The sequence below is a fragment of the Gekko japonicus genome, unplaced genomic scaffold (assembly GCF_001447785.1).
Source record: "Gekko japonicus isolate JY-2015 unplaced genomic scaffold, Gekko_japonicus_V1.1 scaffold209, whole genome shotgun sequence".
NCBI lineage: Eukaryota > Metazoa > Chordata > Lepidosauria > Squamata > Gekkonidae > Gekko > Gekko japonicus.
The window spans coordinates 1183852-1207914 of record NW_015172009.1 but is presented as its reverse complement, the minus strand read 5'-3'; the positions used below and the strand labels follow the sequence as shown (position 1 = coordinate 1207914).

At 43.8% G+C, this 24063-nt stretch overlaps 1 protein-coding gene across 1 annotated transcript in view; it reads right to left on the bottom strand.

Annotated features, from left to right (window-relative positions):
• DLGAP1 (discs large homolog associated protein 1) overlaps positions 1 to 24063 on the bottom strand; it is a 176726-nt gene that overhangs the window by 29013 nt on the left and 123650 nt on the right. Inside the window, exons 5-7 of the mRNA XM_015420221.1 lie at positions 21436 to 21809; positions 17527 to 17618; positions 1667 to 2088 (exon numbers count right to left, since the gene is read on the bottom strand). Coding sequence (XP_015275707.1) covers positions 1667 to 2088; positions 17527 to 17618; positions 21436 to 21809 — 888 coding nt within the window. The remainder of the gene's footprint in view (positions 1 to 1666; positions 2089 to 17526; positions 17619 to 21435; positions 21810 to 24063) is intronic.

The following is a 24063-nucleotide window of genomic DNA, read 5'->3' as shown; positions in this document are numbered from 1 at the left end:
TCTATTAAAATATCGATCTGTACCAATGTTAAAGAAAACTGTTATAAAATGATGTATAGATGGTACATGACCCCGAAAAAAATAGCAAATATGAATCAAAATATGTCTAATAAATGTTGGAAATGTAAAAAACATGAAGGCTCATTTTACCATATGTGGTGGACTTGTGAAAAAGCTATGGGCTTTTGGACAAAAATTCATAGTGAAATGCAGAAGATACTACAATGCTCCTTTAAAAAAGCACCGGAAATTCTGCTTTTGGGATTAAAAATGGAAGAAGTCAATGTGGAAAAAAGAACCTTATTCTGGTACCTAATAACGACAGCAAGAATGCTATATGCGCAATATTGGAAACTTGAAAAAGTACCAGAAATTGAAGACTGGATACATAAAGTTCTGTTCATGGCAGAAATGGATAAAATTACTAAGAAATTGAACAACAAAGAAGACGAAGAATTTTTTGAAGAATGGAAAGACTTTAAGAACTATCTGGAAAAGAACTGGGATGTAAAAATTTTTTTATTATGTTTAGAACAATACTAAGCAAAAAGTTGTTATCTTTTAATGAGATTAGAAATATGATATTAGTAACTGATGAAATATATATAAGTAAGGGGAAGGGGGTGAAAGCATTGCGGGAAGCCACAGGAGGGGGGATGGAGTATGGGTTATAGGGTAAGTAATTGTTTATGTATGCTTGAAAGAAAAGTTTTAATGGATAAATGTGGAATACCTATGACTGGAAAATAATAAAACTTTGTTTACCAAAAAAAACCAACAACAACATTATAACAATCAACTGCCACTATCTGCTAGCTCCTCTGAATTTGCAGCTTTCATTTTAAAAGCAGGTCTGTAGCCCTTCTCACTGTGAGATATAAAGAGGAAGGTGTATTGTCTCACAAAGACCTCCAGAGGCAGAATTATGAAAATGGTCGCAACAAGGGGCTGACAGAAGGAAAACGGTGCTTATACAGACAGCGCCTTTGAAACTGTGCACCCTCCAGAAAGCTTGCTAGTATAGTTGGACTACATCCTTTCAGAAGGAATATACCAAGAACAGGGAGTGCCTGGAAAGTGTACCATCAGAGGACAAAGTTGTGTGGATGCTCCCCTCCATCCCTGGTGCTTTGTTTAGAAACCAAAGTGGAAAAACAATCTGTGTGGTTGTGGCCAAAGTCAGTGGTAACATCCCCAAAGATATTATCAGTGAGCCTTTTCAAGCTGCACAGCAAGATATCACAGTAAATATAAAATCTATTTCAGTCTGATTACCTAACATCTTTCACAAGTCGATTTTAATTTTGTGGCACATGAAATTATGTCACAGATACTGCCATTCCTTTCTAAAGTGTACCCCTTTGTTTCCTCTATAGGATCCTCAGAGAACTATTCTTTTTATGCCAAACAAGCTACAGTAGTAGAGAGGAGACCTCTGACTCATATTATTCTAAGATACTACTGGACTCCTGTTTAATTTTGCTACAGCAAACAAACACAGCTACCCATCTGGACTTATTATGATGCAAAATTAGAAACTGCACACAAAAATTGGCACCAGACAAGGGAATTTGTGGGGATTACAGATGTTTCAGCTTTCTGATTACTGTGTCCCTTAGGCAGATAAAAATGACTACATAAATTCTCTACTGTTTGAATTACTTACTTTCTTCAGGCAGGATGTTTTCTTGCTCTTCTCTCTCCATCTGTTGGCACCAACCTTCCATACGCTCCCTTTCTGCTTGAAGAAGTTTCAGAAACCAGTGTCCATCTCTATGACACACTGACCTTTGAACAGCCTCAATTGGGTCTTCAGTTATAGAATCAATCCAGGGATCCGGTGGAGGTAAAATTGAAGGATCAAAATCTGCATCAAAGTCATCATCCACTGCACAGGCATGATAATGGTTTCCTGAGCCCTGTATGCTAACAGTGGAAGTGCTTGCATCTCGAGAATACTGTCTTGATATTTGCCCAGGATATGAATTATCTTCTTGAGGATCCAAGGACATTTCAAAGTTTTCATGGAAATCCATGTCTGCTTGAACGGCTGTTGTAACACTATTCGATCGTGTGAACCTGCGGAAACTGAAGGATGCAAAATAAAAAGCTTAGACAAGAGAGACAGATGTTCATGGGCAGATACCTTTCAGAGATAAAAGGATGAAAACAAGAAGTGTATAAAATTCCTTATGCCCCCCCAGACTTGCCAGAATGCCAGGACTAGGAATATTAAGTGCTTTTAAAGAAACATTATTGAAGCAACTTGTAATGTCAACATAGATTTGCAAAAGATTTTCAGCTGGCACTCTTGGTGTATGATTCTTAGATTAATTTATGTCTATAATCTTGCAACCCTGCTCATTTGCCCCACTGATTTCAGCAGGTGTTCCATGTGATTATTTTCAAGTGGGACTGTAATGAGGTTTCTCGTGAATCTTCTTGAAAACACATTTTTGTTGTGTGCAGGATCTCATTAGCATAACTTATTTGCATATGCCACACCCCCTGACATCACCGGAAGTTTGTCAGAAGGCAACACCCACCACTCAGGCTCCATTGGACTGTTTTGGATTGCTAGGTATTGGGGGCGGGGGGAGGAACGTGCAGATCTGTCCTTGCAGAGGAGGGAGAGCTTGTACCTGAATAAAATTTGGTCTTAAAGCTTTGTGCCACTGGACTGTTTTGGACTGGGGGGCCGGGGGGAGCTCTGCAACTTACCTGGCTGCTTCTTGCTCTGACTGAGGGCTGCTGGGAGCAGGGGGTGGGACTTGTTGCATGTGCCCACCCCCTGGGCTCTTTACTGCTGGAGCTTCGCTCCTGTGCGCTCCTGCAGGAAATGACCCCCGGTTGTCTGCCTAAAGCAGGCTGAGGCAGTATACAAGACCTTCTCTGACACAGACACCCTTTCAGAAAGCACACGATGGAATCCACATAGGCAATATACTCACTTCACCTCATTTTATTTCTTTAAAATATTTCTATACTGCACTTTCAATAAAATGGTTCCAACACAGCTGACAACATCATAAGAGCAAGGGAGGGGAACTGTGTGAAGATGGTATAATGGACCCCTGCTTCTTCTTCTCTGTGACAGGTTTCTGAAGGCTGCTACCTCGTGACCCTTGATGTAAGGGCTTTATATACAAATATATTTCATGGAGAAATAAGACAGGTTATTGCAGAGGTGTTAGAGCAACAACATAATATCCCTGTTCCCACCTATTTTTTTGATTGAAATTTTGGATTTAATATTGGAAAATAATTACTTTCGCTTTGAACAAAAAAATTATGTTCAAAATTGTGGTATTGCAATGGGAAATCCAGCTGCACCCTCACTTGTTAATCTTTTTATGCAACACTTTGAAGAAACATACATCCTAGCATCTGAAAACCCTTTTTTCCCTTTTTTCCCTAACATTAAAAAATATCTGAGATATATTGATGATATCTTTTTACTAGTGCAGGGCAACATATTCTTAAACCAGTTTCATCAGTGGCTCAATACATTACATGACAGCATAAAATCTGATATACACTATAGTCAGCAGTCTATTAACTTTTTAGACACCACTGTATTTGTACAACAGGGCAAGCTATGGTCAGACCATACCATAAGGCAACTGACAGAAATTCTTTATTATATTTTACTTCCTTCCATCCACATAAATTATGCCATAATTTACCCTATGGACAATTCATATGGGCCAAAGGGAATTCATCCATTCCACAAGATTTTGCTGTTGAAGCAGATTTACTTGAGAAGCAATTCATGCTAAGAGGTTACCCTTTCAGGACGCTCAAACAGGCTAGAGCCCGGGTAGACCATGTAGCAAGGGAGTAGTTATTGAAATATAAAGATAGGAAATCTACAGGAAGAATTACATGTGGTTTTCAACATTCCAGCATTTCAATTCAAATTAGAAGATCAATTTTTAGATATTGGCATATAGTCTCCCATATTCCAGATTGTCAATTGCCACCATATAAAGGTCTACGCAGAGGTAAAAACCTGAGAAATGCTTTGGTTAGATCTGATTTCTTTAAAGGCAGCACAGCTGCAACTAATCCAAGTGTAGACATCGTTAAGGCTTGTCAGTATATGGTAGAAGGCAGCAGTTACACTGATGGAGACACAGGGATTATGTACGATTTTAATTTTACTGCAATCTGTTCTACAAAGAATATAATTTACCTTTCTGTCTGTCCATGTGGGCTTAAATATGTAGGGAAGACTACCAGGGCAATTAGGACTCGGGTGCTGGAGCACCAGTCAAGACTGAATAATGCTGTTGAAAATTCACCAATGGTTGGGCATTATATGCAGGCAGGTTATGATGTGAATGCGAGCCAGACGGATTGGGAAAGGCCTCCACAGGCCGAATGCCGCCTTCCCCTGCCCGGCCGGCGAGCCGGACGGACAGGGAAAGCCTCCACAGGCCAAACGCCGCCTTCTCCCGCCCGCCCGGCGAGCCGGACAGATGGGGAAAAGCCTCCACAGGCCCCGCACTCCCTCTTCCTGCCCGCTCGGTGAGCTAGACAGATGGGGAAAGGCCTCCACAGGTCGAGCACCGCCTCCCCTGCCCGCCCGGCAAGCCGGACGGACAGGGAAAGGCTTCCACAGGCCCCGCGCCCCCTTTCCCTGCCTGCCCAGCACTGGACAGATGGGGAAAACCTCCACAGGCCCTGCACGGCCTTTCCCTGCCCGCCTGGTGAACCGGACGGACGGGGAAAGCCTCCACAGGCTCCGTGCCCCCTTTACCTGCCCGCCAGGCAATCCGGACAGACCGGGAAAGCCTCCACAGGCCCCGCGCCACCTTTCCCTGCCTGCCCAGTGAGCCGGATGGGCAGAGAAAGGCCTACACAGTCCCCACCCCCCTTAGGGCTCCCCGCCTTTCCCCCCTTACCCATCAAGCCGGACGGGCAGAGAAAAGCCTACACAGCCCCCCCACCTCAGGGCCCCCCCTTCCCTCCCTCCCTCCCTAACTCTTTGCATTCTTCCCCTCACTCCCTCCCTCTTTCTCTTGCTCCCTCCCTATCTATCTATTTTCATTCTTTTCAACCCGGCCGCCCCATCTCTTTGACTTCTCTCCCTCCCTCTTTCACCCACTTTCCTTCACCCCCCCTTGCTTCCTTACTCTTTTTCATTCTTCCTGTCTTTCTGTCCTTCTAGCGCTCGTTGTCTTGTGTCTACAATGGGATTTCTTCCTAGTGAAATTATAATACAACAGGAGTGAGACACATTGAAATTTTGGGACTTTACTTCTCTGTACTATTGTGACTTTATTTTTCTGTATTAGTGTTGTTCCTTGTAAGAATACCTAGGTTTTATCCAGTTATACTGATAGTGAATTCAGCATTAAATATTATTTTCATATATATATGCACCACTTCTTCTCTGTGAAAACAGTATTCCCCACTTTGGTTGAGCAGCCTCTTAGTAACGTATCTGAATTATAGAATTATTACTTTCTGTATGTCCCACCCTGTTATAGAGAAGTTATTTGGCTTTTGCCCAGGCCAGAGATTTATTGTAACTCAGCAGGAGCCCTTTTATAAAACCCTTTGGAAATGGCACTTGACACAAAGTAAAGTTAAAACAAAATGTTGATTTTATTGAACAGGCACAGTTGAATCAGAAATAGGGCAGGGACGAGAAGTTGAGGTAACTGTTGTTGATTGTACAAATTATAATATTTTGAACAGGCAACAGAGTATAATTGAAATTTATATTCTTAGAGACTCAGTTCTTAACTGTGAGAGGTTTGTTTATCTTGGAGACTTCTTTCAGCAACAATGTGTCTTAATAAAGTTTCATAAAACTATTTTAGTTTCTTGGAAGTTAGTATTTTCTTCCTGTATTTGAATAATTCCTTTGTGGGATTGTAACTTTCCCTTTTTCACTCTTGAGGAGTCTAAGACCGTTTCCCTTTTCACACAAACCAGGGGTCCTTTCTGAGTTGAACCCTCTGAACAACTGGGTAAGAAATATCCTCCTCTTTCCAGGAGCCATAATCCTTTTCTGTTTGGCTAGACTGGCAGTTTCCAACCTCCTGTCCAGTCCCTTCTGTCAAACCTAAACCCCAGTTCTGGAGACTGTGAATAAACAGCAGTCAGCTAGGGCAGACTTTAAGTTCTGGTTTTTGAATTTTTCCTCAAATGTTTTGGTACACAGTAAGGGCAAGGAGTTGTGTCCCTTCACTTCTCAAGTGACTTGTCTGTTTCCCTCAGACACACACACTCCTCCTGACTGGCAACTGCCAAGCCAAAGTCCAAAGGATGACTGACTCCCTCTGACACGACTCTCCTCAGCTGGTGCTGACCAATCAGAGAGAAGGGGGTGCACACAGACAGCAGCCTGTCAATCAAACTGTGCTTTACCGAGGCATTAACCCCTGATCTCCCAGCTCTCTGAATCTGACACACTAAGGTTGTGGTCACACGTGCGAAATAACGTGCGTGTGGGGGAAGCAAAGCTATTTGCTCTGCAGGAATTTGACCCGCATTTGCGCAATCAAACAGTCCCTGGGAGCTGCAGGGGCAGCCTGCCATTGTGTGATCAGACACAACTGCAGGTGAATCTTTTTTTTTTTTGCCACGTGTTTCTGATGTGCTTCAACGAGGGATCTAACATTTCTTCCCGGCTTGAAAAATCGCCCCACGATGACGGTAATCAAGTAAGTCTCTCAAAACACACTCGTTTCCTCCCCTCTCCCCCTTCGTATCGTTTATCAGTTCATTTGCATAAGAGGTGTCCCTCTTTGCGTCCGCTTTTGAAGGGGGGGGGATCCGCTTTTACAATAATCCGGTTTATTCTGAACTCACGTTCATTGTCGGTCAGTTTCTCTGACCTCGCTCACTTAAACGCCATTCCACTCGATCTCTGGCGCTTGTCCCGGTCAAATCAGCTAGTGCCCGGAGGCCACACAGCATCTGGACCGTCAGGGCGGAGGGGAGCCTCAATTCTCCAGCATTATGCCATCGAAGAGGCTACCCCTCAAAAGCCCTCTGGCCTGGAGCCTATCACAAAGGCTCCGTGGGGGTGTCACTTGAGGTGGCACCCCTCCAAGGCGCTGGTGTGCGGATCGCTCTCCCGCGGTTCAGGGAGAACGTCCACCATCGCTGCTCCATAAACCGGAAGTCAGCCTTTTTCCTTTCCTCATAAAACCTTTCTCCTTTCCTCATAAGTGTTATGATAAAGAGATGCAGATAAGGTTGCCAAATACCAGTTGGGGCCTGGAGATCTCCTGGAATTACAACTGATCTCCAAACTACAGAGATCAGTTCCCTTGGAGAAAATGGCTGCTTTGGTAGATTGGCCTCTATAGTATTACACCCTGCTGAGGTCCCTCCCCTACCCAGATCCCACCCTCCACAGGATCCACCATTCAAATCTCCAGGGATTTCCCAACCAGGAGTTGGCAATCCTAGAGACAGGACTACTTGATTTACACTCCAGGAGGCCCTAACTCAAAGAAACATTCTTACCTAGGGAACGCAGTAATAAAACTTCTCAGATCTTAGGTTAGGAGAAGATGAATTTCCTTTATGGAGACAAATAGGCAGGATAGCAAAAACCATTTGCCCACCTACCAGGTATGGAAAGGTAAATGGCTAGTTGGATATCCTGAATTGGGCCATAAAGGTTTTGAGATGTGTACCCAAGGGTGCAGAGCCATACACATGGGAAATACTCCATACTTCATGGTAAGGCAAAGTGAAACTGTTGCAGCTGGGCCAGGAAGGATTAAAAGGTCTGGACACCCTGTCAGAAGCACATAAGCCAAAGATGGGGGAACAAGGTGAGCAAATGAAGTGAAGTCCATCTTGCAAAGCCTCTATTTCCAAAGTTCTTGAGGGCCTGCATCTATTCAGATGTCAAGCAGATACAAGTCTGGAGTTCCTGGATGAAATGCCATATTATTCTGTTTGGAACATTTAGTGTACTTTTTCTATGGCTTCCCTGGTTCTGGACACAGGACACAGGATAAATCTGAGTAACATGTGAAGCATTATATGTTTTCCTTTTGCCTCAACTGCCTAAATTATTCTAAGGCAGAATCTCCATCACATTTTTATCCCACACTTCTTCTAAGGAACTCAGGGCTGCATCAGATCTCTCGTCTTCTCCATTTTAACTGCATAACAACAGAATTATATGAACACAGGTTTGTTCTGTAATGGAATCATGATGTCTACATGTGTGAAAGATTAACAGTGGCCAGAGTGGGGAATAAAGTTATTTTTCGTTAATTAAAAAAGACAATCAAGAGGAGAAGAAAGTAGCCATGCAAAAATGTGTTGGCCTTTGTCAATTTTGCTTGAAATTGTAAACTGGTTCAGAGTTGGCTGCCTGATTATTGTGAACACATGAATAATTAAGGTTTGCCCTAAAAACAAAACAAAACACCTGGGGGGGAGTCAGGGCCCATGACAAAAGGACAACCCCCCCCCTTTAATGATGAGGAGATGGTCTCATGTATTTAGAGAAGTTGTCACCCCTCCAGTTGAGGGGAAAACATCAATTTGTGTGAAAAGAAATTTTAGTTGGAAGAGACAAAAAAAGCAGCAGGAAGAGAGAGATGCAAGTTACTTAAAAAGAGAAACACTGTGGAGTGTTGGGTTATTTATCTCTCTCTCTAGTGATCTGATGTGAGGTAGCAGATGTGCTACCTCATAGAAGTGTCTCTGTCTACTTGTAAATAACACAAATGTCACAAAGATGTTATCTTATCCAAAGAAAAACAGGCCTCGGAACTTCACAGTGCTTAGGAAAGTAGAGCGTATACAACATGGCCTTTTCTGGGAACAGGAACCTGCTAGGGAGACATCTGTCAGGTCTCTCTCTCTCTCTCTCTCTCCCCCTCTCTGTGCTGCTGAAGGCAGTGAGAAAGGTTTTACCCCCTTTCTCTAAAGGGATCAGCACAAATGAAGCCCAAGGCTTATTATTTGGTGAAATGATATGGTGATCACTGGCCAAATGAGAGCCTGACGTCATTTCGTGCATGACTCATGTTGTTGTTGGAATAGGAGTTTTGACAGATTTCAAAGACTCATCTTACAGGGCAAAAGAACAGTGGCTGGGGATCTGGGATCTTCGTAGTTACAAACAAGACAAATGAGGACACAGGGCGGAGAAGGGGTGGCTGTCAGTAGATGATCAGAAAAAGAATATTTGGCAACAAAGATGTTTTGGGCACAGCCAACATCCATTGCATATACAAACTCAGGGTTTGTTCTTCCTTTGCTTAACAGCAAAGACTGAAATATTTTTCATGCTGCTGCATGTTTTGAAAAACACAGGGTACGTTTTGAAGCACAGAAGTCAGTTATGCAAGTTCCACTGGCACTGACATTCTGCAATACTTCTTGAGTATTCCTGATTTCTTTTTTTGTCTGTGACCCCTGCATTCTTCTCACTCCTTCACTCAGTCCTGGGATCCATACACAGTATGCTGTGTCAGTAAATATTAGAGATTCTGTAACAATAACAGTCTTCAATGCCTTTTATACAAGATGGTCTTTGATGTTTCTCAATGTCCCCTTGAATTTCACAAACTGTGTCTCAGAGACTCAGGTCTGAATCACATACATAGGAGAACGAGGTGATAGCAATCGCAGAATGAACCAAACCGCTTCACATTGCTGATGGAGAATCACACTTGGGAATCTCGGTGTCAAAGGTAAAGGTTCCCTTGCTCGAAAGCCAGTCGAGTCCGACTCTAGGGTTGCGGTGCTCATCTCCGTTTCAAAGCCGAAGAGCTAGCGCTGTCCGAAGACGTTTCCGTGGTCATGTGGCCGGCATGACTAAACAGCAAGGCGCACGGAACGCTGTTACCTTCCCACCGAAGTGGTCCCTATTTATCTACTTGCAATTTCTTGCTTTCGAACTGCTAGGTTGGCAGGAGCTGGAACTAGAGACGGGAGCTCACTCCATCATGCGGCACCCGGGTCTCGAACTGTTGAATTACTGACCTTCCACAGCCTGCAGTTCAGCGTCTTAACCACTTGAGCCACCGCAGCTCCCCTTGGTGTCAAAAGCACCCTACAAATAGTGAACTAGCAGAGCGAGCAAAGAGAAGGGGGTAAAACCTTTGTCACTGCGGTATGTGGAGTAATCACAAGGAAACTTCAGAGTTACAGTCCTTCTTCTGCAGTCTGAAGCCATTCAGGTCATTCTAACCTCATTCATCTCTGTGTGTGAACCCACTATAAGAGGATCTGACACAAATGCCCAGGTTGGAAAAAAGAAGAAGAGATTGAATTTATACCCCGACCATCACTACCCAAAGGTGTCTCAGAGCGGCTTACAAACTCCTTTCCCTTCCCCTCCCCACAACAAGCACCCTGTAAGGTAGGTGGGGCTGAGAGAGCTCTTGACAGAAAGTGCTCTTTTTCAAGAACAGCTCTTATCAGACCTATGACTTGCCCAAGGTCATCCAGCCAGGTGCAAGTGGAGGAGTGGGGAATCAAACCCGGTTCTCCCAGATTAGAGTCTGTGCACTTAACCACTGCACCAAACTGGCAGTGCTTCTCAGGTGCTTCTCTCTTAGCATACATATGCATTATAGTATTATGTATTCTGAACTCTAAATGGAAAAAAAACCCCCACATTCCTCTTTCTTGGGGAGGGGGTGAGGATGATACAATGCCAGAGGCATTACTTGGCAAAAATTGCAGGAACACACCCTCCTACCAAGTCTTTCGGCTAAGCTAGTCTCAGAAGACAGGCTTTGTTCAACATTATTACATATAATGATGAGTGACCTAATTCTATGTGTCCTTATGTTTGTCAAGACAGCGGTGTGGTACAACTTTGTTGGGTGGACTGTTTTTGGCACTGACCCATGTAAACATACATATCTTGAAAAGAAGCATGATCTCACAGTGGAAAGTTAAAACTGAAGATCTCAAACCATCACAGACTTAAAAACCTCAAAGGACTAAGAGTTCCACAAATGTCTTCATAGGTACTGTTTTGATATCCATAGTATTTATGCAACAGCACTTGCTAATGTCCACCCATGACTACTTCTGAGGGGCAAACCACAAACATCCTTAGAGTCTGGGGCTAATTTTGCTACCTCCCTGAGATTGCTAAACCATGGGAGTCACTAGACAGGCCAAAATACATCACTTGTTGTTCAGTGGGCCACAAGTTGTGCAGCTGAGTCCTACAAGTGCAGAAGTTGGCCCAATAAAAGGGATCAGGTTCTCATATCTTAGAATTTTGCTTCTCAGCTTTATAATTCTGCACGCAGCAGGGCAGATGGTTAAGAGTGAGCAGTAACAGTTTATAAGTGGATCAGCCCTGTAGAACTGGTGACCCACTGAGTCAAATACTGCCTATTAGCAATGTATTGGGACTGGCCAAGTGCTTGGTGATGCTTCCGTTTTTGTATTCTCTTATGTCCGCTGACCGCCACTAGGCGACAGTGACGTTCACCAGAGCTTGACTCTCAAGAGACAATAGGGACTAGGATCCTGAAACCTCAAGCGGTCACCAATAGGGACTTTGGCGGGAAGTTTAAACCCACCAATGGGACCAGGGGGTGGTCCACGGGGACTGTATATAGTTGGCCATCTGGCTGGTATTTTCTGTTCTGTTGTGTACCAGTAAACTATGAGCTGATAATCACGCTGTTTCCTGATTCTTCAATGCGTCGAACCCACTACACAACATATTCTCTGCCTGGCCAAAAGAAGGTTTATTAAGTCTCTGGCACCCACAAAGTATGGCTGATGGGCTGCATTTGGCCTGGCAGGTCACAAGTTATGTTCTAGATACAAAAGCATTACACAGTCTAGGACAAGAAGGGGTTTCATAAATCTTTCAGAAACAGTTCTTCAGGTAACACCCTCAATCCCCTGGGGTTTCCTTGTTTCTTATACTTTAAACCGGCATGCTTTTGTGTTCACTTTTGCCCTAAAGGCACAAAGTGTAATAATTACAGCCTCTGAGAGCTATGACAGTTACCTGGCCTAAGGTGCACAAAACCATGAAACCACAGACTGGCTGAACCTGTCTTGAGCACAATGCAGAGTCTGTTCTGAACAGCAACAGCAGGCTTATTTGCACCAATTCATCTCTCTGCTGCTTCTTTTGTGTCCATTTTCAGAACCTTGTTTACATTTTTAGTGAAAGGAGATTTTCTTTTGTGCAACAGGTGCTGAACAACTTTAAAATGGCTTTGATGGTACTAATTATATACTGACTACCATGTTGCCCTAATATTTAAATTATATACAAATTTATATGAACGTTCTGGATTATGGCTGAAACAAACACATTTTGAATGGAACCGAACTTACAGATGGTAAGTTGCTACGGTGCTGGTGAGGATTTCAGCCTGCTTCATTACAGGTCACAACAGACGGCTGTTGCTGGATTGATCCCAGAGAATTAGAAAGACAAAATGGGTAACGTGATACTTTTTATTGGGGCAACTTCAGCTGATGACAGATCTGCAAGCTGCTGAGATATCTGCAGTTCTTCATTTGAAGTAACTGAAAGGCAGACTCTTTGCAGCTACGCATGAAGCAAAACTACTTAGCAGTAGAAAAGACTTGCTTCCGTTAGTCAGTGGCCTGATTCTAACTTTATTAGCGCTCCTAGTTCTTAGTTGGCTGACAAGAAGGGCACAGATTGACAATGCAATCCTAAGTAGAGATACGTTCTTCTATTGACAATGCAATCCTAAGTAGAGATACGTTCTTCTAAACTTATTGAAGACAAGAGGCATAGGCTGCAATGTCAGGACTGTACCATAAAGCTTCAGTTGCAAGCACACCTCTGTCAGAATCAATGAGACTCATTTGTGAGGGCTGGACTGTATGGTAGGCAAATTAAGCACGTACCTTAAAACTGACTTCCAAGTACCTATGTTTCAGCTGTAGGATTCCCTTCCCCCTCTGGCTCCCTAGCTTTGCTGACTTTATATAACTATTGTGCTGGCTTTATCGTTTAGAGCTATTATTATTATTATTAGTAGTAGTAGTAGTAGTAGTAGTAGTAGTAGTAGTAACTATTCTTATTGATGGTTTGATTGTGTTTTAGTGTTGTCTTTTTATATAGCAACTTAGACTGAGAGAAGCAGTAAAAAACAAATGATGGAATTAAGCCAGTAATTTTGTGAAATCCATTGGGGATTTCTTGAGTGCTGCATAGGTCTGAGAGGCAGGATGCAAACTGAATAAATAAAATTCTTTCAAGGGAGATTCAGTTGGGGTTGCACTGTGACTGACCCTTTAAGGAAAAGCAGCTGCTCTGTGGTAGAATGGGTATTTTGCATGCAGAAGGTCTGAGGTTCAATCCCTAGCAACTCTAGTTAAAGGATAAGATCAGTAATTTCAGAGACCTCCGTATGAGCCTTGCAAAGCTGCTACCGGGGTCATTTGGGGTCAGAATGCGCTGGAACACCGCTCTGGCAGCCCAGGAGCAAGCACAAATGGCAGTGGTGGCAAGCCCCGCCCCCAGCCCTGCCCCCAAGCTCCTTCTCTCCAGAGTCCATTGTATTCTATGGCTGAACAACGCAACCGTTCGAGTCAGCAAAGGATCCCGAATGGGGACAGCCGGAGCACGGAGCTGGACTAGAGAGCCCCCAAGGAGCTTAGGCGCTCTCTGGCTGGTTCATCCTGGCGCTTCTCTTGTCCACTAAAGAGAACCAAAAGAAGGAGGAGGAGGAGTGAGGGAGGGAGGGAGGCAGGCAAGGAAGCCACACGCTTGGCTTTGTGCAGAGCGAGCTGGTGAATGGGCGAGCGTGTCGCGCGTGTCTTTGGCCGTCTTTCCTCAGACGGGCTGAGGGATGTCCTTAAACCTGTCTCCCGGTGACGCTGCCCCAGCCCCTTCCCGGCGCGAAGGCAAATGGCTGGAGGGAGAGGGAGAGAGAGGCCAATTGCAACTTGGAGCAATTGCGAGAAGTGAGGGCACTGTCAGCGGTGAAGGTTCATGCCCGCCGACAGCTCCAGCCACCTTCTGCTGCTGCTCTTTCTCCTTGAAGTGAATCTCTGCACCTCCCCGACGTCAATTAGCAGCCCGGCCAAAACAGGCCGGCGAGCGAAGCGTGCGCATGCACCCCCTGCGTCTTGGGGCAGGCCGGCCCTCATGCAAGCCCAACTTACTTCCCTTCCCCTCGTTTGTGAGCGTAGCCCCCCACCTTCCTTTTCTTATTTTGTCTTTTTTCTCTCTTTCTCTCTCTTTCTGCCTTTGTCTTTCTTTGTCTCTCTTTTCCTCTGTGTCTCTCTTACTCTCTCTGTCTCTTTCTCCCCCCCATTTTGTGTTTCTGTTTTTCTTGCTTTCTTTCTATCTCTCTTTCTCAGTCCTGGACTTCCCGCTAGGCTGCCCTGGGCGAGGCGGGGTTTCCTAGGCGAAGCGTGCACTAGAGATAGTTTGGCGCCGCCGCTGGTTTTGAGGCCGGCTCGCTTCTCTCGCTGCTGTTCTTCGAGGATGCACTGCCTGACATGTCCCTGCTGAGAGGCAGCTACTTCCTGGCGATGGCTGGGAGGAAGCCGCCCAAGGCCCGAAGGAAGAAGCTGCCGGCCAGGCAGGAGTGGGATGTAAATCCGAGAGTGCAAATGAGCCTGGGAGGCCAGCTGCCTTGCTCCAAATTAATCCAGAACCAGAACTTCTTCAGTACTATCACTTTCCCTTAATTCTGTACTCGTAGACATCCTTCCCCTGTGCAAGACTGACGTGCACCACTTTGCACGTAAACAAACACAAATCTGTGCAAAAATTGTTATGAGTGGCTGCTAATGGGCAGATCCTCTGTAGAGGCAAAGGCATTTCTTGCACTTGTACTGATGGATTTGTGGAGCAGTACATATTATTTGCTTGTATTCCGGAATAACAGGGTGAGGCTCTGAGTATAACCATATTTCTAATTTTACTTATTTAGTATGTTTTTATGATAAATTTTATCCCACCCGCCCTCCAAGATACTTAAAGCATTGTACATGATTATCTCCCTTCTCTGTATGACCCTCACAAGAGCCCTGTGAGGTAGGCTAGGCTCAGGAAGAGAGATTGGCACAAGGTTGCTCAGTACTCTTCACGGCTGTGTGGGTCCGGGTGAACTTGGGTCTCAGATCTGATGCTTGAGCTCCTATTTTTATTATTGTAAAAAAATGATCTTTAAAAAAAATATAAGCATGAATTGGGAAGGGTGACTAATTCCTGTTTGGATCCCCCCCCTTTTGCTTCCCCTTCTGACATCACTTCCGGTGATGTCAGGGGGCATGGCATATGCTACTGATGCATTATGCCAATAGCCTAGGAGCTCATTAGCATACTGTATGCTAATGAAATCCTGCAGCTCTTTTTCTACGAAATGACCCCTGGCCACTACTAACCAGAGTGGAAAATACTTTCCCGTATGTTCCTGCCTGAGAATTAAGATCACAGGGAGAGGCCCTCCTGATTGTCCCACCAATCAAAGAAGCATGTCTGGAGGGTACACAAGAGAGGGTCTTCTCAGTGGCATCCCACAATTATGGAACAACCTCCGCAGGGAAGTACACTTGGCCCCCTCACTACCCACCTTTCAAACTGAAATGTCTTTAGTGAAACAGTAAGGATATCTTAGAGATTTACTTCTTTGATAAATATCAAATTGAGTACAAATATCCATCCATGCCAGATGTGCGTGAATATATCTTATTGCAAGAAAGAGCCAACGTGTGTTCACTTCACAAATGAAACCGGGAACCAGTTCCTGGATAAATGTGGGGGTTTAAATCACATGTTCAGTAGTACCAGTGTCGAACGTAGTATGAGAATTACTCAGTTAGGGCTGCCATTCCCCCAGAGGAGGGTGGGGGTTTGCCCACTTTTAGGGGCCCCGATCTGCCGGCCCGTATCCGGCCGGCAGGGGAACCCCATCCCCAAAGTTCCATGTCAAACGATAGAGGCCCTGCCCACAACGTGCCCTGTGTGATGACGTCACTTCCGGGTGGTGTCATCGCGGTGCGCAAACCAAGCACATGCACCGAAGTTCTCCTCACAAGGAAGAAGACACACACACACCCTGCCGGCAGCCAGGTAACACCTGGCAACCCTATACTCTATACCCTATACATATAAAGAAAAATCAAGTGTATTTTGTATATGGATTGGACATGCAGCTGACTGTAACTTGTGAACAGGGAGGGATCCACAAAACCCAGTCCCTTGCACTGTATCTGCCTGTTTGTGTTTTGAGATGAGGAAAATGTAGCTCATTTACAAGTAAATTCCTTTAAGAGACACCGATTCAGATTTGCTCTGCTATGGTCCCTGCCACATGGCGGTAAAAAGCACTGCCAAAGTGTGGCTTTTTCCGCCGCACCAAAAGAGACACGCGGCGGCGGGATCACAGAGATCCCCTGAGCCGCCGCACCGTTGCTCCCCGGCACGATCAGATGCTGGGGAGGAAGTCACTGACGGGAGACCGAGGCAGCCGGCTGCGCATGCTCCTGACGATGGACGCGCCGGCGATCCCACGGCCACGCTTGCTGCGACATTTCAGGTAAGTCCTTCTCTTTACTAGGTTCTTTTTTGCTCCGCGTTACTGAGCTGTAGGGACGGATCGGCGACGGATGCGCGCCGCTCCCCAGATGTTGCGGTTTGATCGCGCCCGTTTGCTGCGCCCCCGATCCGTCCCTCTTCCGGCCCAAAACCTCCCATGTGACCGGAGCCTACGTTAACAATATGCATGAAATACATTAATAGCAATGATCAGTCTTTTGTGTGCTCAATAAACTCCTTTTCTGACAGTTCAGATGCAGGTTTTCATCAATCAGTCCTCTCCTGAAGTTCATGAGGAGTTACAATTTACCTTTCTGCTTAATAACTGCAGTTCTTTTGCATTTATCACCAAATGATCCACAGTTACAATTCTGACAAGTATTTGTAAGAATAATAGTTTTATAGGAACCCAGAGGCAGCAACACTTCTTGAATTTATTCCTGTGAGCATTAGAAATACATTTTCAAAGAAGGTATGAGAACAATAGTCATACTGCCTCATTTTTAAAGAAGAAATAACACTTGTGCTTGCGAGGGACTACACTGGGCTTGCACTACATTTGTTGTGTGGTTTATTTTTTTTTTAAATCACAAGAAGACCTCACTGCTTGACTGCAGCAAAAATGCATACATGAAACTTCTATCTGAAATTAAGGTCCTGATCCATCTCCTTCTGCAACCACATTAGAATACTGGATGTGTGTAGAGGGCAGTGCACAGGCAGGTCTTAGACTGCTCCCCTCAGCATCACCGTTATATATTGCCCTCCCTTCACCAATCAAGATACCAACCACTGATACAGATGATGGGGTGGATCTAACTATTCTCCAAGGAGCCTTCCTCCAATGTAAGGAGCCTTTCTCCAACTTAAGTGGATTTCCCTCCAACTGAAGCACCACTTAAGTTGGAGGAAGGTTCCTTCAGGTGGAAAAAGCTTCAAACTGTGCTCAGTGGACAGGTAGGATGGGGGGTTAGGATCCACCCCAGTGGACGTAAGAATTAATCAAATTAATATTTGCTTACCACTTCTCCTCCTCTACTTGAACACCTATGGATTGGAACTTACTGGTTGCTCTGTTTTCATTTGGACTAGTGGATTCCTCTGCACCATCAACCTAAAACAGTAACCAAATACAAGTAGCATTAAATGATGGTCTGCATACATTTCCCTGGGATTTATCCTGTGCTTTAGTACTTTCCCTGAATGCTTATCTACAGCTGTGCCTAAGGTTCTCTGCAATAGATTGTCTAAACCGTGTGCAAACTTGGGACTTTACCAATTAGATTCATGTATCTACTGTGTCTTGACTAAATTCATGATGAAGCCACTCAAAGAATAGGGAGTCATCTGTTATCAAGAGGGCTGCACTCTCCCTGAAGAACAGGTTCATAGCTTAGGGATGCTATTGGACCTTGGCCTAAGGTTTGATGTGCAGGTCTCCTCCATGGCATGTAGCACCATTGGTCAGTTTCAGCTGATATGCCAGTTACTGCCCTTCCTCCAAAAGCAGGATCTGACCATGGCGATCCATGCTCTGATCACATTCAGAAAATTCAGTTGGCCCAGAATATATATTTAATTCTTTGCCATCAAGTTGCAGCCGACTTATGGCAAGCCCGTAGAGTTTTCAAGGTAAGATATGTTCACAGGCACAATTAAAATCGCTGGTTTTAAGGTCCTACATGGCTTGGAGCTGGGGTACTGAAAGGACTCCCTTCTCCCATATTGTTCACTCACCAGCTAAAATCCTCTTTTCAAACCCTTTTCTCTGTGCCCTCACCTGAAGAGCTGAGGTGGATGGCAAGCAGAAACAGGGCTTTTTCAGTGGTGGTGCCTTGCCTTTCGAATGCCCTCCTCCTTAAGCCTCACTGGGCACCCACTTTCCTTTATTTTAGGTGTCAGGCTAAACCCTTTCTATTTTAACAAAGGAGTTCTTTCTTTTTAAACTGTTGTATAGTCTTCTTCTAACTGGAGTCCTGTTTTGTCAATATAATTTTAGACTGCTCCGTTTTATTTATTTATTTACAAAATGTATACCCTGCCTTTCTGCCCTCATCAAGGCTCCCAAGGTGGCTAAAAGATTAAAAACATAAATAATAAAAGACATCTTAAAAACCATTAAAACCAAACAAAAATAATTCAAACAATTAAAACCAAGTTAAAATACACACACAATAAAATAAAATACACATATTAAAAATGACAAAAACAGGGCAGGAAGTAGGGATCCCTGAGAGAATGCCAGACGAAACAAAGTCTTCACCTGCTGGTGGAAGACAGCAACAGAAGAAGATTGTTGACTCTCCCCAGGGAGACAGTTCTAAAATTTTGGTACCACAACTGAGAAGGCCTTCTCCCGAATTGACACCCTGCCTGATCACAGAAAGCAGGGGCACCCAAAGCAGGGTCTCAGGTTGCTTCGTTTAATGTGCTTTTATGCCCTGGCTTGCTTTTATCTGCTGTTTTTATCGGGGTATTTATTTATTGCCTTCAATTGTTTTACTTATTTATTTATTTAGTTCGATTTCTTAACCACCCTTCCCTGCTTAAAACCAGTTAAAACTACAAAATTCCATATTAAAACATTCAGCATAAGTATTTAAGCACTTTAACAAGATGGCAGATTTCACATACAGATTTTTAGCATTCAGATTTTCATAAGGGAAAGGGGAGGGGAGGGGAGGGGAGGGGAGGGGAGGGTGCCGGGCAGATGTAAGGGAACCGTCGCTGGCCTCAACCAAAGGCCTGGCGGGACATCTCTGCCTTGCATCCCTTGTGGAACTTTAAGAGGAACTTTATTGATACGATTTGTTTTTAATTGCCTGCTTGGTTTTGTTTTATTGTGTAATCTGCCTTAAACAGGACTAGAGAGGCAGCATACACATTTTCTATATAAAGAAATACATCTTTTCAGGTACTTGTAGCAAGATCTTACAAAATGGGTGAGTCTGGTATTACACAGATCATTCATTTACTGCTGGAGTTGTCATATTATTCTTCCCACCATGCATGCCATGTTCCTGTCATGTTTTCAGTAACCTTACATTACTATTTGTTTTAGTTTTGAAAGGGCCAGATCCCCTTTGTTATAGCAATAAATTCTCATTACATTGTGGTTATTTCCTGCATTTTATATACTGCTGCCCTTATGCTGAGAAAGTTAACCTTTACCTAACTGTGTAATTAGTTCGCCTTACCAAGTATGGTCTTGTTATCTATACAGCACTCTATTTCTATTATCCTTTTTTTTTTTGGTCAAAGGACCAGTCTGGGTTGAAAACTGTCAATACAAGCTCTTCCCTGTGGAGAACAACTGTAACATGCGCCCCCTCCCCAACTACATAAAGTAAAAAAGGCACACAGTAAATCAGCATCGTCTCTGGGAAGGAGTTACAACATCAATCTTTTGTTATATGACCCCAAAATCTTGCTACTTTTGTGCTCAGCACACACCTTTCTAGATGGGAGTGTCAGGGTCACAGCCATTCATATCCCTCCTTTGTTGCTATTTCCTTAGACACATGCTGGTCTGGATAGTTGTAGCATCAACAGTAGTCTCTGGATTACTGAGTATGCTAGTTTAAGTGTAGCATGTACCACATTGCAACATGAAGGTTTGGACTGGTAACATCAGTTTGCCCAGCAGATATTGTTTTGTTCAGTAAGCAAAATCCAGCAGGCGAGTAACTAACAGCGTCTTGTAGAGCTGCCTTCATTTTAAAAAGTGGTAGGTGAACTTGTCTTGATTTGAGATCAGTTCCTTCCCACATTTAACACTGATTTTTTGGAATGAACACTGTAAAAACCAGAAAAAAGCAAGAAAACACAGTCTGGGACAGAGTTACTGACGATTATATTAAAAATAAGAATAAGCTGTAGGTTACTGGTTTGGAGCAATCTCCCCAGAACTTGGCCAAACAAACTTAAGGATTCCACTTCTTCTTTTACTGCCCAAGGCTCATAGCTTCCCGGGGTTGCTACTGCTCTCTGGAACCTTAGAAACCCTTCTTTTGGTCCTTGTTTAGCTGTGCTTCAACTTTGATTGGTGTATAGGACTTTGAGAAAACAGACTTAACTAAAAGTGCATTATTCATATAAATGGAATCTTGTTTTTCATTAAGACAACTTTGGCACATTTCTGGGAGAGAGTAACTGAGGGGAGCTGGTAATAATTTTATCTCTGATATAGACTAGAAACCTATAGCTCCTTCCCCTGTGCTTTAATTAAGCTTCATTTGGCATGTTTCTACTTCCACTCCATCGAATGTAATAAAGCTTTGATTCAACTATGAAGGAACTGATATGGTACAGCCCAGTCACACAATTTTTCCACCTCAGATTTCACAGTTAGTAGAGTGGGATTTCTTATTTGAAAGCAACTCCAAGTGAAAACTGCCCCCCTCCCCAATTAAAGCTTGCCACCTCAGAGAAAATGCTAGTTCCTGTACTCTTGAATCAGACCAAGGTTTAATTTATTTTAGACAGGGATAAATCAGACAGATCTTATCCCTGAGCCCTCCCTGCTGATTTAACGGCTAAGCAGAACAATGCTTCTGCATTCAAGTGAGTAACAGTTGTTATGTGATGCATGAATAAGCAGTGACAATTCAGCTAAACTGGATGAAAACATCTCTCTGGCGATAGTGCAGTGTAAATCATTGTTGTACACATTCTGTTTCAGTGATTTCATTCATGTTTTCCTGACTCCTGCTGGGTTATAAATTAGAGGTTAGGCTTCTGCATGCTTAATTCTTATAAGCAGAATATTAAAAGCCTCACTAAATGTGGTGTGTTTAAGATTAATTAATGAAACTTGAGGAACTGGAAAGTAACAAAAACGAAGGGCATCATAGCTATTCCACAGGTAAAAAAACAACAACTCTTAAGTATCAAGCTAAGATGCTTAGCAATAATTTATTGTTTAATTATACCTGTATTCCAATGGACAGGCATCTGTTTTTCTTGAAGTGGTCCCTCTTTCTGTCGTCTGCAGTAACTGTAGCAACAGTGGTAGTGGTGGTGACGGTGGCAGTGTTGTTACCTATATGCTGACTGGCAGGGCCATGAATCTGCGCATTAGCTGCCTCAATAGCAGCAGTCAGTGCCTTCATGCTGTCCAAGCTCTCTGTGGAGTTGCTAAGTCCTGATTGGCTGATGATATCTCCCCTTTGCCCATGTCCATCCATATAGGCATCCTGAGCAGATTCTGTGCTGCTCTGCGCTGTGATAGAGATAAAAGGTTTGGTGGTAGTTCTTGGTGGGACTGGAGGTGGTGTCTTCTTATATGTGGTAATGCAAGAGGAAACTATAAAAAAATGAAAGACAGATTAAGATGTAGGTTGAAAAGCTTGGCTCCTAATGTTAAAAGCACCCCACAATGTAAATGAACAATCTGATAGTGAACGTGAATTTCTGTTACCATTATAAGAATATTATTTTCCAAGTGAAAGGGCACACAATTCACCTAGAGGTTTATGAATTTATATTTAGTGCATGTCTTTAAGATGCTGGCTGGGATCCCAAGAGCCATGGATGGAGGAGAATTTGCAGAAGGGAAATTTGCTTATTCCCACTGCAGCCCCCTGTACTGCATCCTGTGATATTCGGACTCTTGGCTGCAGCTTTTCTGGGGGCACAGGGATTTATAGTGTGCAGGATGTTTTGACTGGATGCCTGGAAAGCAGGAAATGCTTGGTACTTATCCCTTAAATTAATAAATAAAATTAAGAAACTCCTCTGATTTATGGTACTTTGGATCCAAGAAGCTACAGTATATAAGAAGGTACAAATTGAATCACATTATTTACCTAATTTATTGTCTATTCATATTCTTATAGATCAGGGGTGGCCAAACTTGCTTAACATAAGAGCCACATAGAATAGATGTTTGAGAGCCGCATGACATGAACAAACATTACAGACGTTTTTACTGAAAAATATGCAAATTTGCTTTTTTATTAACTGCCAAAATGAAAACAAAATGAGTAAAAATAGATATTCATAATATTTATTTGTCCAATGATATTTGTAGGCTTGGGGGGGGGGGCTTTCAGAATGCATTTAAAGTTAAAGTTGCTTTCTTTCTCTGCTCCCCCCTGCCTCAAGCCTTCTTCGGGAGGGGAACACTGACTGGGGAAGGGAAGACCGATTGGGGAGGCATGCCTTCCCTTTGCTTCCCTAGCTGCCCTGCCGGAAGCCACACAATATGTGTGAAAGAGCCGCATGCGGCTCCTGAGCCACAGTTTGGCCACCCCTGCAGATTTTTTGATAACTTAGTAATAATAGATGGGGGGGGGGGAGCTGTAAGCAATCTGAGGTCTGCCGCCACAGACAAGGGCCTATCCCTTGTCAGGCTCAGGAGACACTTCCTACTACTGTATGTTTTATCCATTTACTAGGAAAAAGGCCTGTTGTGGAAATAAATACAACGGCCCTGGGTGGGTGCCCTGGCCTTGGACACTCAAGTGTCAATTTGCTGTGGCGATCTCAACAGGGTATAATGACACTGAGTCCACCATTTTCTCCAGAGGAACTGATCTCTGCTACCTAAAGAACAGTTGTAATTTTGAGTGATCTCCAGCCCTCACCTGGAGATTGGACACATTTTACCTCAGAAGAGCAAACTGTTTAGAATGTTAGAGGCAAAAGCCAATCAAGTCGCATATGCAAACGACCTCTGTGTTCCGAGGCAGAGGCCAATGAGGATGCATATGCAAATAACTTCTGTGTTCTGACTGGCTATGGGGGGGAGAGGAACAGCAAAATGTTTAGAATGTTGGAGGCACGACTCAGGCAAAGCAGCCAGTGGATAGGGACACCCTCTGAATGACAGATCAGAGAGCAAACTGATTTTGGAGCGTGTGGAATGTTCTAGAGAAGTGCCACCACCATTCGGCTTTTATTTATAAGGGAGATAAGCCATTTTAAAAATGGGTTCTATGCACAGTCTTTTTGATGGTGTTCTATAGTTAGTATTTACCTGAAGTTGATGAAGAGCCTTTCTGAAAGTCAACTCCAGCAATCAGAGTCGCTGTGGGAGACCAGGGTTGGGTGGGGACATGGGGAGGGAGCAGCTATCAGCAATGGTGTGACATCACTTAAGAGAAAAACCCAGGCATGTCATCAGTACTATCCAGGAATTGCACAAAGTTCTGTTTTTTTACCATAGAGTTCCCTGTCATTCCTAGAAAGGTGTGACATCATAGGCCCAATAGCCGTTTAAAAAGCTTTTAACCTGCTGCCACATCCCCTGCCCCAACCAGGGGACTGGCAATGCTATAAACAGCATATTAGCATAGGAGCTACTCTACACTGTAATCTGGAAAGTTATGTATTGATAAAACTTGGAAAACTTTCAAAAAGGAACCCCACCCGATACAAAAATTAAAGCATAAAATTTATCTATTAAAAACACATAGGCGTTACCATCACCAACTGTATTGATGGTTAAATATCACCAACAATAATCTTGAGGCACATAATTGCTTATCAGAGATCGCTTTAATTGGTTGGTATCTGTGCCAGCCAAATAAAATGTAGCTAACTTCAAATGTTTGGTC